This window comes from Hyperolius riggenbachi, chromosome 2 (genome assembly GCF_040937935.1).
Source record: "Hyperolius riggenbachi isolate aHypRig1 chromosome 2, aHypRig1.pri, whole genome shotgun sequence".
NCBI lineage: Eukaryota > Metazoa > Chordata > Amphibia > Anura > Hyperoliidae > Hyperolius > Hyperolius riggenbachi.
In genome coordinates, this window is record NC_090647.1 from 486,591,561 (window position 1) to 486,608,479 (window position 16,919).

Here is a 16,919-nt window from a genome sequence, read left to right on the forward strand (position 1 = left end):
AACGCCAGGGAGGTTAAAGACACCCCAAGGTATTCCGTTAGGTGTATGATTTCATAGAATTTATTTTGTCACAAGTTAGTGGAAAATGACACTTTGTGAAAAAAAAATATCAATTTCCGCCAACTTATACAAATAAAATATTCTATGAACTCACCATACTCCTAACTGAATACCTTGGGGTGTCTTTCTAAAATGTGGTCACTTGTGGGGTTTCTATACTGCCCTGACATTTTAGGGGCCTGAAACCGTGAGTAGTCTGGAAATAAAATGCCTCAATATGACCTGTGAAATCCTAAAGGTACTCATAGGACTTTGGGCACCTTAGCGCAGTGTTCTCCTACCCTGTCCTCAAGGCCCACCAACAGTGCATGTTTTGTATAAAGCCACAGAGGTAGTTAATCAGCTCTGCTGATAAACAAATTGCCTCACCTGTGAATGTTTGTGGTTTTCTGCAAAACATGTACTGTTGGTGGGCCTTGAGGACAGGGTTGGGGAGCTCTGCCTTAGCGCACCTAGGCTGCAAAAGTGTCACGCGTGGTATCGCCGTACTCAGGAGAAATGTGTTTTGGGGTGTATTTTTACACATACCAATGCTGGGTGGGAGAAATATCTCTAAATTGTAAATTAGTTATGTTTTTTTTACAATCGTCCGAGGTATTTCTCCCACCCAGCATAGGTATGTGTAAAAATACACCCCAAAACACATTATACTATTTCTCCTGAGTACGACGATACCACATGTGACACTTTTTTTGCAGCCTAGGTGCACTAAGGGGCCCAAAGTCCTATGAGCACCTTTAGGCTTTACAGGGGTGCTTACAATTTAGGACCCCCAAAATGCCAGGATAGTAAACGCCCTATTTTGGAAAGTAGACACCCCAAAGTATTCAGAGAGGGGCATGGAGTCCATGGCAGGCTTCAACTTTTTTTTTTTTTGTCTGCCATTTTCCACTAACTTGTGACATAAAAATAAAATCTATGCTTTCACCATGCCTTTTAGTGAATACTTTGGGATGTCTTCTTTCCAAAATGGGGTCATTTGGGGGGTATTTATACTATCCTGGAATTCTAGCACCTCATGAAACATGACAGGTGCTCAGAAAAGTCAGATGCTTCAAACTGCGGAAATTCACTTTTTGCACCATAGTTTGTAAACGCTATAACTTTTACTCAAACAAAAAAAATCCAATAAGTGTCTATTTATTGATCAAAAGACATGTAGCACAAGAAATTTAGACACATTTTATATAGATATTTTACTATATTTGAAAAATGTCAGCACAAAGTTAAAAAAAATCATATTCACAAAATGCATGTCTTATTTGATGAATATAATAAAAACTAAAAATCACAGCATCAAATAGCACCAAAAGAAAACTGTATTAGTGACACGAAAGAGGTAAAATTCATTTAGATAGTAGGTTGTATGAGCAATAAACCGTTAAAGCTGCAGTGGTCTGAATGGGGAAAAAAGTGTATGGTCCTTAAAGAGACTCTGTAACATTAAAAACATCCCCTGGGGGGTACTCACCTCGGGTGGGGGAAGCCTCCGGATCCTAATGAGGCTTCCCACGCCGTCCTCTGTCCCACGGGGGTCTCTCCGCAGCCCTCCGAACAGCCGGCGACTGTGCCGACTGTCATTTCAATATTTACCTTTGCTGGCTCCAGCGGGGGCGCTGTGGCGGCTTTCCATTCCGAACTACACGGAAATACCCGATCTCATTCGGGTCCGCTCTACTGCGCAGGCGCAGGAGACTTGCGCCTGCGCAGTAGAGCGGACCCGACGGCGATCGGGTATTTCCGTGTAGTTCGGAATGGAAAGCCGTCAGAGCGCCTGCGCAGGAGCCAGGAAGGTAAATAATGACGTCACCGCTGCCCGGACTCCACGGAGGGCTGCAGCGAGACCCCTGACGGATGGAGGACGGCGTGGGAAGCCTCATTAGGATCCGGAGGCTTCCCCCACCCGAGGTGAGTACCCCCCAGGGGATATTTTTATGTTACAGTTCCTCTTTAAGAGGTTTTAAGACTGCAGTCCTTAAGTGGTTAAAGGATACCTGAGGTGACATATGACATGAGATAGACGTGTATGTCTAGCACACAAGTAACTATGCTGCGTTCCTTTTTTTTTATTCTCTCTGCCTGAAAGAGTTAAATATCAGGTATGCAAGTGGCTGGCTCAGTCCTGACTCAGACAGAAAGTGTGACCCTCACTGAGAAGAAATTCCCCGTTTATACTTTTATTTATTTTTTTTCCCTTGCTCTCAGGAGCCATTTTCTGCTAGGAAAGTTTTTTATAGTTGGAATTTCTTATCAGTGAGGGTCACACTGTAGTCACTTCCTGTCTTGAGTCAGCCACTTACATGCCTTATATTTAGATCTTTTAGGCAGAGAAAGAAAAAAGGAATACAGCTTAGTTATGTGTGCTAGGCACTGTACATACACGTCTATCGCATCATGTCACATGTCACTTCGGGTATCCTTTAACCTTCTGCCGACCGCGTCATGCCGATGGGCGCGGCAGCCCCAGGACCGCCTAACTCCAATCGGTGTAAAGTCCTGGGACTCTGTTTTGCAGGAAATTGCAACTCCTGCTTTGGGGGGCGGCCCCCTCTTCAGTCTCCGAGCGGCAATTGCGATCACACCGTCTATTTACTCTGTGCAGTGCTGCACTGGGGACAACTGTGTGACACGGCTGTCCCCCTGGGGGACAAGAGAACGATCGGCTCTCATAGGCAGAAGCCTGACAGCCAATCGCCATAATTGGCTGGCTGTGGGGAGGGAGGGATATTAATTAACCCTTTCTGGACCAGCACCCTCTGCCCTCTTAAAGAGAGTCTGAAGCGAGAATAAATCTCGCTTCAGACCTCATAAATAGCAGGGGCACGTGTGCCCCTGCTAAAACGCCGCTATAGCGCGGCTTAACGGGGGTCCCCTCACCCCTAAATCCCCCTCGGTGCAGCGGGGGAGCGCTTCCTGGTTGGGGCAGGGCTAACCGCCGCAGCCCTGCCCCACGCGCGTCTGTCAGCGCGTATCTCCGCCTCTCCCCCGCCCCTCTCAGTCTTCCTTCACTGAGAGGGGCGGGGGAGAGGCGGCGATGCGCCGCTGACAGACGCGACTGGAGGCAGGGCTGCAGCCGTTAGCCCTGCCTCCAGGAAGCAATAAATCTGCGACCTTTCTACGACACTCTTTTGCGGGGGGTGGGTTGGGGGTGAAGGGACCCCCGTTTAGCGGCGCTATAGCGGCGTTTTAGCAGGGGCACACGTGCCCCTGCTATTTATGAGCTCTGAAGCGAGATTTATTCTCGCTTCAGAGTCTCTTTAAAGACCAGAGGGTGCTGGTCCAGCAAACCGCCACTTCCTGACGAATCGCCGCAAGTTACCGTCTCTCCCACCGGACACGCCGCTCTGTCCCCGCCGCAGGCTGCTCTCTCTGCCGTCGCTATGATGGCAGAGCGCTGTGCGCCAGTCAGGAGCCGCTTTCATTGGCTCCTGACCCTGTCATTCCATGTAAGCCAATGGGAACGGCTTACATGAATGACCGGGCCAGGAGCCAATGAAAACTGCTCCTGCCTGGCTCACAGTGCTCTGCCGTCATAGAGGCGGCAGGGCAGCACACAGCGGCGGGGGCAGAGCGGACCGAGCGACGGGATGCGCGGTCAATGGGACATAGAGTTTACGTCCGGTCAGGACTGCGGCGCCCTCTGCCCGCCGTAGATTCATACTCAGTCCGCAAGTAGTTAAAGAAACAGGTTGGTTTTTTTTTTTTTTTTTTACAAAAACAATAATCATTATTTTAAAAAAACTAAACCTGGGGGGAGCGATCAGACCCCACCAACAGAGAGCTCTGTTGGTGGGGAGAAAAGGGGGGGGGAAATCACTTGTGTGCTATGTTGTGCGGATCTGCAGCTTAGTCTTAAAGCTGCCTGGTCACTAGGGGGGTTTATCACTGCAGTCCTCAAGTGGTTAAAGATGTTCGCAGTAGCTGAGTAGCACACAGATCAGGTGAAATAACGCAATGTACCTCCTGTATAGAAGCAAGGCCATGCAGATTTCTCTGTTGGTGCAGTCTGCTGCAGGGACTAATCTTGGAATGGTGCGATGCTCTGAATTTTTCAGACATACCTTCATGTACAATCTTTGTAAAGTGACTGGAGAGTGTGCCTGTTCAGAATTTTTCAATCTGCTACACCTGTAAGGCCCCATTCACACTTAAAAGCGCAAACCGGTGGCAATTTTTGCTGGCATCTAGCCGAAGTGATTTTTCTGCGATTTCATGTGGAAAAAAATCACTGGACGGTGCAGAGATTTCTCTGCGATCGCGTTTTGCGCTTCTATAGCACTGAACCGCGATCACCAAGAAATCACCTGAAAATGGTGCAGGCTATGTGGTTTGCGTTTCTCGATTTGCAGCGATTAGTGCAAATTGCCCAATTAAGAATGGGCCCATAGGGTTTTATTACACTAGCGCTCTCAAAAGCGATAGCGTTTGAGTGTTTTGCTGAAATTGCCGGCAAAACGCTCAAGTGTTAATGGGGCCTCTTTTTCCATGGGCAGTTGATAGGCAGTGAAATGCCTCTCAAACTCTTACAACTGCTCACTGCTACCTGGTAACAGCCCACTGCAGCCTGGTAACTGCTCACCGCTGCCTGGTAACTGCTTGCTGAGCACACAGTTCAACTGCACGTGGAGGCTTTACTTCTCACTAGGGATGGTTGGAATTGCTGAATTCTGAAATTTTGCACAGAATTTTGAACTAATCCAGAATTTTATTGTTTCTGAATTTGCATTGCAGAATGTTTTCTTACATTTCTGGATGTCCAGCTCTATAAATCCACGTAATTTAGGCTGTCATCTGTGGTCTTGGGATTGCTGAACTGCTGCTCACTGTCATCTCTTGCCACAGTGTGGCAGCTAACTGCCTGGGGAACTCCAGCATCAGCATATTTGAATATACCAACAGGGCTTATTGTATTGTTTCTGAGAACTTCCATTGGTTCTACAGGGAGGAAAATCTTGAGATGCTATTTACACTTAATGCGTTTGTTTGCGCCACATTCCATTTTGGCAAATGGGATGCGCCACAACTCAAAGCAACGCCTTAAAGGAATACTATCGATGTATGAATTTTTTTTTAAATGCTGTATGTTGTAGCACACATTAGGACAAGTACTAGGAGCAATTTGATTCCTCACACAGCTGTTTCTCTCAGCTATAAAATCCTCCTTCAGTTTTGGAGTCAGTGTTGGATACAAAATGTATCTAATACTGGGTTCCTAGAGGGCTAGACCATATCTCTGCACAGGGGAGTTGCTATCAACTCCTCAGTTTATAGTTTAATTATCACCTTGCTGAAAGAATCTTATTGATATGGTGGTAAGGGGTTAAAGATTCTAGCAATGTGTGTTTATTATCTTTGCTTCTCTTGACTGATAAAGATACTAATAATGCTAATTGTAAACAGTGGTCTGCCCCTCTCAGCAGCTTGTAAAGTGGATGCAGCCTGGAGTGAATCACCTCAAGCAGGCAGCTAGTCTGAGTGTAAACACAGACTATTGTTATAGCTAGTTATATTCCAGCAATATTACAGCTCATTTAGTTACCTGTTACCACCTCAGATCAGCTTATTTCTCCTCATGTCTCCTGCATGCTGTAAATGACACCGTGAAATATATTTGTGAGCTGTGTGACAGAGTAACCAAGCGGCTCAGGGTGCCCCAAACTACTATGAGCTGTGTGAGAAATGAATTTTTAAGCAGGGATAGCGAGAGAGACCTGGGTGAATAAATAAAGTGCCCCTAGCACTAGTGGTAATGTGTACACTAATAAAGGAATACTATCGATTGAAACGACTTTTTTTTAATACTCTAAGTGTAAATTGGGGCTCAATTAAAATACCACCTGATGCAGAGTTCTGCAGTCAGTTACTGTGGGTAACCCACCAATGAGGCAGTGTTGGTGGTTCTGCAGGCAATTGTACAAAACAAGAATATGAATTTAAAAAGTTACGGCTCAATGCACACAGTGTAGGTGTTGCATTGATTTTTTTTTTTTTTTTTTGCTCTGCAGTAGTTTCTTCTATTCTCCATAAATGTGCTTCTCCATGATGGTTAGAGGGATGCTGAGGTGACATTTTCTCATACTGCTTGACTGTAGGAACACACTAGGCAGAAACGCTAGTGTTGTGTATAAAGCACCCGACCCGAGTTGGTCGTGGATTTTGCAGGGGGGATTTGGGGGGGTAAAGACCCTCGTTCTGCCGCGGGATAGCGGTGTTTTAGCTGGGGCAAACATGCCCATGTAGAATATAAGGTAAACAGCTGTTTTTAAAGTTGCTTCAGAGTCTCTGTGAAGTGAACCTGAGGTGAAAATAAACTGATGAGATAAACCATTATATTTATCCTCCTACTCTTAAAAAGGACTTTTTTTAGTCATCCCAGGATTTTATTTTATATTTAAACATTTGTAAAGTAGATTACATGTTTTGTTGTCTCTGCTCAGTTGCGGTCTATTAAGTGTCCCTAAATGAAAATAGATGAACTATATTGACCCCTTCTCTCTCCTTCTGCTCTCAAACATGTAGAAAAATGTATTCTGCCAGGAAAATTTTTATGGCTGTGATTTGCTTATCAGTGATGTTTACAATATTCCTGACAAGCTACTGACAAGACAAAAGCTGCCACTTCCATCCTTAAAAATTAACTCTTTCAGGCAGCAAAATAAAACAAGTAAAACACCCTGGTTATTAATGTTTAGTACTGTACATACATATGTTTATCTCATCATGTCACACGTCACCTCGGGTACACTAACCTTTCTGGACCAGCACCCTCTGCCCCCTTAAGGACCAGAGGGTGCTGGTCCAGCAAACTGCCGCTTCCCGACGAATCGCCGCAAGTTACCGTCGCTCCCGCCGGACACGCCGCAGGCAGAGCGCTGTGAGCCGGTCAGAAGCCGCTTTCATTGGCTCCTGACCCTGTCACTCCAAGTAAGCCAACGGGAACGGCTTACATGAATGACAGGGCCAGGAGCCAATGAAAACGGCTCCTGCCCGGCTCACAGTGCTCTGCCGTCATAGAGGCGGCAGGGCATCACATTGCGGCGGGGGCAAGAGCGGACCGAGCGACGGGGACGGGCAGTGGCTCGTGGTCAATGGGACGTAGAGCTTACGTCCGGTCAGGACTGCAGCGCCCCCTGCCCGATGTAGATTTATACTCGCTCGGTCTCCTGATTTTTTTTTTTTGATTTTTTTTTTTTTTTTGATTTTTTTTTTTTATATTTTTTTGGTTGATGGCTTAATTTTATGCTGCATTAATTTAAACAGTAATTAGCCATAGCGCCCCTTTAACTGTTTTGTTTTTGCTCAATGTTCATCTCTTACCTGCTCTCAGAAGTCATTTTCTGCTAGGAAAGTATTTTATAGTTGGAATTTCATATCAGTGAGGGTCACACTGTAGTCACTTCCTGTCTAAGTCAGCCACTTACATACCTGATTTTTAACTCTTTCAGGCAGAGAAAGGAAAAAAGGAACACTGCATAGTTATTTGTGTACTAGGCACTGTACATACCCATGTCTATCTCATCATGTCACATGTCACCTCGGGTATCCTTTAACCTCCCTGGCGGTAAGCCCATGCTGAGCATGGGCTATGCCGCTGGAAGGCACCGCTGGGCTGATTTGCATAATTTTTTTTTTTTTTTTTTTGCTACACGCAGCTAGCACTTTGCTAGCTGCGTGTGCATGACGATCGCCGTTGCTATCCGTCGCGCCGGGTTTGTATATAAATTGACAATCCAACACACACCATACAATTTTTAGAAAGATTTATTTCTAAGATTATAAGATTTTTTTTTTTTTTTTTTTTTTTTTTTTTTTTTTTTTTTTGAGATTCGATCGTTATTGAATTGCCGTAAAATGGGATCACTTTATTGTATTGTGTGGCCACCTTAAAGGTGGCCACTAATGATCCAATCTTACCATTTTTATGTAATATAAGGGAAAGCCTATTCAATATATTCACTCAGTTTACTCTTCTACTACATAAATTAGGTAAGATTGGATGAAAAAGATTGGGTCATTAGTGGCCATCCTTAGATCGCAGCACTGTACAGGGTAATTAGACGGCGGTGTTGCTGTCTAACAGTCTCTTAGCGGCAATCACCGCTGGGAGACTTAAGACTGAGATCCCCCATCGAAGCAGGGATGTGCGCGCATCGGTGCGTGCAATCTGCAAACCATGCACCAAGGACCTTCCTGCTTTCGCCCGCCGTCAGGCAGTCCTGGGGCTGGAGCCGCGTCCACGCCCATCGGCGTGACGCGGTTGGCTAGTGGTTAATGCAAGTTAATGGGTCGCATAAAAAATACTCTATAATGCTAGTTTTTTAAAAATGTAGAATATGCATATTTATTTTTTTTTAAGACTCATCTAAAACTTACCAATAGTGATGCAGAGGTATAGGGTTTTATTATATTTTGTATGCGTTGTTTTTTAAACAACCAAGTTCGATTATGTATTTCTGCTTCCTGTTGACTTCCTAGTGATCAGGGCTGTGGAGTTGGTACAAAAATCTTCCAACTCCGACTCCTCAGTTTCTGAAACCACGACTCCGATTCCAACTCCGGGTGCCCAAAATTGCCCCAGCTCCGACTCCTCGACTCTGACTCCACAGCCCTGCTGGTGATTAGCATAAAAAGCATTTAAAAAACGCATACAAAATGCATATGCGATTTGTGTGTGAAACGCAAATGCATTAAAACGCAAGCAAAATGCAAATACAGCATGTGCAAAATGCGAACGGACACAAAACGTACAAATGCACACAGCAAAATGCAACCTTTCACACAACGCCTAGTGGGTTCCTACCTGAAGGAAGTGGAGTTATCTAGTCTAGTGCATGCCATAGGTGTCTCACCTGCATCTTTCTATATGAGCATGTTTGCAAGCTTAGAAGATACTACTACAGAAATGCCTCCAGAAGTATGGCCTCTATTCACTAAGCTTATCTCTTGTCTTTAATAACGTTTCTAGAGTGATCACCATGGTGATGAGGCATGTCCTATTCAGGAAACATTTTACCTCAGGCAAACCTAAAGTTCTCTTCTGTCTTTAAGTTAACTCTTCAATCCTTAAAATAACTCCAGAGTTAAAGACAGGCTGTTTATTAACTGCGTGTGAAAATAACTACAGAGGAGGTAACTTAACCTGCTGGGCGGTCTGGACGAGCTCAGCTCGTCCATTACCGCCGAAGGGTGCCACTCAGGCCCTGCTGGGCCGATTTTAATCAAAAAGGAACACACGCAGCCGGCACTTTGCCAGCCGCGTGTGCTACCTGATCGCCGCCGCAGCGCGGCGAAAGAGGATCCCCCCCAGCTGCCCGAGCCCAGCGCAGCCGGTACAAACAGTTCCGGCCAGCGCTAAGGGCTGGATCGTCAGGACGTCGGCTGACGTCACTCTGCTCGTCGCCATGGCGACGAGGAAAGCGAAACAAGGAAGGCTGCTCATTGCGGCCTTCCTCGTTACTTCTGATCGCCTCCGGCGATCAGAAGTACGCATCAGGAGCGCCCTCTAGTGGGCTTTCATGCAGCCAACTTTCAGTTGGCTGCATGTAATAGTTTTTTTTTTAAATAAAAAAAACCCTCCTGCAGCCGCCCTGGCGATCTTAATAGAACGCCAGGGAGGTTAAGGAATGAAGTGATAAGATAACTCTCTTACTGTGTGGAGGTACGGTTTCTCTTGCCTTATTATCTCCAGCATGATTGTAGTGAATTGAGGCCTATAGTGTGCTAATACAAGCTGGAATCACACACCGAAGAGGATTCTCACATACTGGACCTGTGTAGTAGCAATCAGGAAATCCAGAAAGTCTGCACACTATGAGAATCAGTAGTGGTTTAGATAAACATAACTATATCCATAAGGCCGGTAATACATTAAAAGCGAGCATAAGAATGGCTCCTGCACGCGTTGCGGCTGTTGTCGGGAATCTGCGGTGTGACGCTGAGTAGCGGCGGTAGTAGTTAATTAACCCAAAGGGGAAACGCCGATTTCCGATGATAAAATGCGCCCGGGTGTGTTGTACCACAACGCATCGAAACGCAGCATCGGGTGTGAAAGGTAAAATGAAAGTCTATGGACTTTCCTTTTACCTTGGTTAACGCAAAGTATAGACTTTGCGTTAAACCGCCGAAAAAGGGCTCTGGTGTGAAAGAGCCCTAACCATTTGATCACTGATGATTGTTTCAGGGCCATGGAGAGTCCCCTTTGTCAAAGTACAAGACAGAATGGTGAATAAGCAATGACATTTGAGTAACATATATGCAGTTCCCCCAGTCATTTTGACCACGCCCACAATTAGACATTTCCCACCAAAATGATTTGCATACAATAACAGTATGGTATAAACAATGTCGTATCATTGGCGTACAAGTTTTCTGTAAAAGTTTCACTCTCCTACCATATCGCTCTAGATCCTGGGCTACATATCCCGTTAGCCGTTATTGACACCATGTCCGTATCCCGGACTGGACAGTGTGATACTACCCCTCACAGAGTAATTGGTAACCAATACGTATTGCCAGAGTACTGCATTGCGGTGCCCGCCACCAAAGGAGTGGCATACTGTTGCAGCCAATCCAATTCTTCAAGGGGCATGTCAGGGATTAAATGATTATGAATATTATTGTTACCAAAATCGTTCCTGCCGCGTCTTTCCTCTTTGCTCTACAATGTGGCTCAGAGAAAGGAACCACCCATTCATTTGAGGTAAAGTGATCTCACAATTCATTTTGCAAGGCGTTTGTCTGCAGCTGCAGTGTTGCAAGTAATGTTCTCATAGCTTTGTAGTGTGTTGGATAGTACAAAACTAGTGGCAGTGGTGATGTGGTTGGTATGGGACAAAATTTCTGCTGAAATAGCAGTAAGATGTCAATCGTTAACTTGAAGGAGTAGATTAACGATACCTTGGTAAAACAACCATGCACTAAATATTATTTAGTATTTATATAGCTCTAACATCTTCCACAGGGCTGTACAAAGTATATTTGTCTTTGTCCCACAAAGGGGCTCACAATCTCCGATTCCCTACCATATTCATGTATCTATGTATGTATAATATAGTGTATGTATCGTAGTCTAGAGCCAATTTAGGGGGAAGCCAATTAACCCCCTTGCCATTCCAATTATTGCGGCAAGGGGGCAGCGCAGCACTTTTTTTTTTCTTTAAATCATGTAGCTAGCCTAGCTGAGCAGCGCATCCCCACAACCACTCCGATCGCCTCCGGCGATCTGCGCAAGCAGGAAATTCCGTTCAGAACGGGATTTCCTGCATGGCTTCCCCCGTCGCCATGGCGACGATCACGACGTCACCGACGTCGGGACGTCTGAGGGAGTCCCGATCCACCCCTCAGCGCTGCCTGGCACTGATTGGCCAGGCTGCGCAAAGGGTCTGGGGGGGGGAGGATGGGCGCGGTGCGATGGGTAGCGGCAAGCGGCGGCGATCGAGTTATGCTCGCAGCTAGCAAAGTGCTAGCTGCGTGAAATAAAAAAAATTTGTGAAAATCGGCCCAGCCGGGCCTGAGCAATCCTCCTACGCGGGTTACCCCGAGCTCAGCTCGGGATAACCGGCAAGGAGGTTAAAAGACAACTGAAGTGAGAACATGGAGAACAAAAAGGAATTATTTTCTTCTAAACAATACCAGTTGCCCGGCAGCCATGCTGATCCATTTGGCTGCAGTAGTGTCTGACTAACACCAGAAACAAGAATGCAGCTAGACAATAATGTCAGAAACCCCTCTTCTGCATATGGTTGTTCAGGGTTTATGGCTAAAAGTATTAGAGACAGAGGATCAACAGGACAGCCAGGCAACTGGTAAAAAGAAATAAAGACGACAGCCTCCATATCCCTTTTGTTACAGTTGTCCTTTAACTTCTCTTTATGTTTTTGGGATGTGGGAGGAAACCACATTGCCCAGGGGACAACATGTAAACTTGGGGGGGGGGGGGGGGGGGGTGGTGTCGAACCAGGGCCCAAGGCTGCAAGGCAGGAGCACTAACCACTATGCCGCCATGCTGCCCACAATATAGCAGAAGACCTTGAGGGTAGGAGATGCTGGCCCCAGAATCTCTTCACTGAAGACCACACGCAAGATAAAGAGATTTAACCATCTTAGCGGTATGGACGAGCTCAGCTCGTCCATCACCGCCGATGGCTGCCGCTCAGGCCCTGCTGGGCCGATTTTGTTCAAATAAAAAGCAGCACACGCAGCCGGCACTTTGCCAGCCGCGTGTGCTGCCCGATCGCCGCCGCTCTGCGTCGATCCGCCGCGAGCAGCGGCGAAAGAGGGTCCCCCCAGCCGCCTGAGCCCTGCGCAGCCGGAACAAATAGTTCCGGCCAGCGCTAAGGGCTGGATCGGAGGCGGCTGACGTCCATGACGTCACTCCGCTCGTCGCCATGGCGACAGGAGAAGCCAAACACGGAAGGCTGCTCATTGCGGCCTTCCGTGTTACTTTTGGCCGCCAGAGGCGATCAGAAGAACGCCTCCGGAGCGCCATCTAGTGGGCTTTCATGCAGCCAACTTTCAGTTGGCTGCATGAAATAGTTTTTTTTTTATTTAAAAAAAATCCTCCCGCAGCCGCCCTGGCGATCAAGATAAAAGTTTAGAAAGGAGAGTTCTAGCATCGCAGAAGAAGCAATGGATAAAGATGAGTCAGAGAAAAGATCAACAAACACTGCTATCAACATGAAAAAGAAATAAAATATTTCCACACCTACAGTGTATGTCACTGACTCCTGTGTAACTCACTCAGGAAAATAAGTAAGGCGTCTGCTGAAAGACCCCTTTAACCTATACATTCAGTTACTGATCTACCAATGGGGCAGTGCACATGGCTTGAGTTTGTTTAGTTAATCTGCAATAGAAGTTATTTTTTTCCTCAATGCACACCAATGCATCATTCTAAATTAGGCCTGCAGTCTATGAAAGGGCAATGAGAAATATGAAGTATCTCTTTACCACTGTCAGCAGCATCACTGGGAGTGAATTTTCTGATGTGTAATTACTGTAGAAGGGCTTTACGTTTGTATCATTTCCCACACTCTGAACAGGAAAAGGGATGCTTGCATATGTGATGCCTCCGGTGTGCAAGCAGGCATTTTTATGACTGAATGCCTTCCCACACTCTGGGCATGAAAAACACTGCTCACCCGTGTGAATCTTCTCATGGGCAAGGAGGTCTCCTTTACAAATAAATAGTTTCCCACACTCTGAACATTGCCCCATCTGAATGATTTGGTGTGTAAGCACGACATTTTTACGGGTTAAGCGTTTCCCACACTGTGGACACGGGAAAGGACGTTCACCTGTGTGACTTCTCTGGTGCGAAAGAAGCTGTCCTATTTGTAAGAAGCCTTTCCCACACTCTGAATATGAATAAGGATACTTTCCTGTGTGTCTTCTTTGGTGTGTAAGTACAGAATGTTTACAAGTGAAACGTTTCCCACACTCTAAACAAGAATAAGCGCTGTCCCCGCTCGCCTGGAGAACAGAAAACATGGGGCTTCCTGTGGGTTTAGAGAAAAAAACGTATATTCTACCTAGCAACATGGAGGTCATTGGTCCACATTGAGAATTTTCTCAGCTGCAGGAGTATTCCCATTGTTTTTTTTTTTGCAAACCAACAGGAAGCTATATACTTCCTGGTCACAGGACAAGCCAGAAAAGGATTTCTAAGGTAGCGTTTTTTGTGCGGCGGGTTGCCTACTCGTAGGCTTTCATTGCATCTGATTGGGGTTTGCATTGCGGCTTTGGAAAAATGCAGCAGAATTGGACTTTGTATTTGCATTCCGTTTGACAGTGTAAACGCATCCTATTGATAACATAGGATGCATTTACCCTCAATTTTTGCCTTTAATTGCGTTCTGTTAAACGCAGTGTTTCCCCCTGATGTGTGAATAGGCCCTAATGCCCAGTAAACCTTACACACACTCTCTTCGCAGGTGAAATTTTTTTAGTGTTTTGTGAATATAGCCTGATGTCCCTTATTATCACATTACATAGATCACACATCAATAATACTTAAAAAAAAAAGTACAGAACATTAAAATGTTTTACAATAGAAAATGTTTATTTGTGGTGGTAATATGAACTCACCACACTTACAATATAATACAAATACAAAAAAACAACCAAGTTATATTGTGTATAGAACATTATCTGTAAATTTATGGCCACTTGATTTCAAGGAAGCTGTATAGCGTGCTTCTGTCTGTCTCTTTAGTGCATGGGACAGTCTCTTCGATATAGTTGTTCTCTTAGGTTCTTCTAAATGGTCTATCTCATTTAGTTCCAGCTCACGACCAAATACTTCAATCTAAACAAAACAATGCATTTTTTTTCTTTAAAAGATAGTCTTAACAAACCATACAAGTTATTTGTTTAAGTAGAAGCGTACAGTTGCCTCTTGCAGGAGAGAGAAGCTGGTGACATGTTCTATAGCATAGATCCCTTAAAGAGTAACTGTCAGGCTGCAAAAGCTAATTTAAACCTCTATTCTCCTGTGTTAAACAGTTTAGAAGGAAGCCAAAAAGGCAATACTGAAGTTAAAAATCTCTCTTAGTTTTGATGTGTGCTGAACTGCAAGGATGTTAGACCCAAGCTCTTAAGAAGCCGAGAGCCGCATACCATACAGCAATGCATTCTGGGGCCCTCCCCTCGGCTGCTAGTGATAAGTTACAGGGCTCGTGTTACAACAGCAGCTGCTCACAACACTGAAAAAACTCCAGGCAGAGTACACTGCAGGAGTCCGCTATTGTTCCCAGCCACATGGCTAATTAATATTCACTGCACAGTAGTGTTTTACATTACCGATCTTTTGTGTGAGTCTAATCATCAGGAAGCAGGCAGGACATGAGGACACATTTGGCTTCATAGGAGACAGACAAACATGGAACCTGCCATGAGCTGTCAGGAGCATCATTCTCTGCAAATACTATATAAAGATTCTGTGAAATCCAAACGTGGACATTGAAATGCATATGTAATGTAAGTACAGCCAATCTTTAGCTACTGATATATGTGTTTATGTTCTCTGAGACCTTATACCTAACAGCTCCTCTTTAAGGTGGCCATACACTGGTCGATTTGCCATCAGATCGACCAACAGTTAGATCCCTCTCTGATCGAATCTGATCGGAGAGGGATCGTATGGCTGCCTTTACTGCAAACAGATTGTGAATCGATTTCACTATGAAACCGATTCACAATCTGTGGAGCTGCCGCTGAAGCCACCTCAACGCCCCACCCCCCGCCAGCGCGGGTCCCCTGGTCTCCGCTGTCTCTTTTCCGCTCTGGGCTCCAGCTTCACTTTACTTCCTGCGGGGGGAAGTTTAAACAGTAGAGGGCGCTCTACTGTTTAAACTTCCTATCGGGACAGGAAGAAGTGAAGCCTGCCGGAGCCCAGCGGACAAGTGACAGCGGGGACACGCCCTGGCGGAGCAGGTAATTTATTGCCGCTAGCGTCGGTCGTCGGACATTCGAACGCCGCTATCGATGCACCCCCGACCCGCCAGCGATCGACTGAAATCTTCCGCACGGACGGATCAACGGGAACGATTGATTTCGGACAGAAATCGATCGGTCAGCGTTTGCGCAACGATTTCACAGCAGATTCGATCACAGTGATCGAATCTGCTGTATATCGGTGGGAAAATCGTTAAGTGTATGGGCCCCTTTACTTCTCTAGCTGTTCTAAGGTGGTACTGATAATACTTTGCTCGTTATCAGCATTAGGTCCGATTGTCTCGAGGGCAGGATCAGAGCTTTTCATTGGAGCCAATTACAGCACTCCCTGCTACTCAGGGAGAGCTGTCATTGGTCTTAATGATGAGAGCTCACCCCGCCCTCGCAGGGTGGACAGAGCATGACCCAGAAGAGGGAACAGGACATGGAGGCAGCATTCTTCTAATGAGGTGCGGCGGGGGATAGAGAACCCAGAAGAGGGCAGGGGGACACATTTACACTGAGATACTATGTCTGATGCTGCTCTGCGTCAATGTATGCATTAGTCCGAATTTCTGATCAGAGATGGGCACACTGTTGCAAAATGCTTTCCAAGAATAGTATACAGTACTCTATGATTAAGGCTGGTTTTACACCTGGCGTAGGCGTTTGTGATGCGTCTCCACCGTCGCACCGCAATGCACAAAATGTAAATCATATGACCCCGTGGAAGAGGGTACCGACATGGTCATTTGTGGCTGTTCTAAGGTAGGAACTTTGTTGCATGTCTGGTGGGAATGCCCTGTTTGAGAAGACACGTGATTATGGTTTGTTATATGCGGTTTATCACGTGCTAGCTCCCCAGTAATGGGTCAAACCCTCAACTTAAAGCGGACCCAAACCAAACATTTTTTAATTCAAAATATTTAGTTGAACCACTCTGACACATACAAAGATAAATAAACACTCCTTAAAGCCTATGAGCATTTCAGTGCATGCTTTTCACCCTTCTCTTTTCATAACTAGGGTTATACAGGTGGTAGCCATTACTTCTGAGCTTAGTAGGAGGTTTTAGATCATGGGTGTGTTTGTCATCAGCTCCCCTCTCTCACAGGGGCGTCGTCTATGTGAAATCTCACACAAGCTGAGATCACCTCCCCTGTGACATCATCAGTAGCAGCTTTTTGTTTTTTATCTCCTCCACCAGTTTGCCGGATTCTGTCCCGGCAATATGAGAGGAAGGGAGGGGTTCCTCCAATAAATGTTAAATATTTTATATTTGTCATCATGCAGCTGAAAAAAGGCTGCTATTTGTTATTATAAGGTAGAAAATAGATTTTATTTGTGAAATTTTGTATTTTTAATTTGGGTCCACTTTAAACTCCCTGGTGGTATCCCCGAGTCAGGCTTGGGGTGGAAAAAAGAAG

At 45.6% G+C, this 16,919-nt stretch overlaps 1 protein-coding gene across 1 annotated transcript in view; it reads right to left on the bottom strand.

Moving 5' to 3' along the window:
• Window positions 1-14,185: 14,185 nt before the first annotated feature.
• LOC137545244 (uncharacterized) overlaps window positions 14,186-16,919 on the bottom strand; it is a 69,170-nt gene continuing 66,436 nt past the window's right edge. Inside the window, exon 19 of the mRNA XM_068266364.1 lies at window positions 14,186-14,365. Within this exon, the coding sequence (XP_068122465.1) occupies window positions 14,186-14,365 (180 nt within the window). The remainder of the gene's footprint in view (window positions 14,366-16,919) is intronic.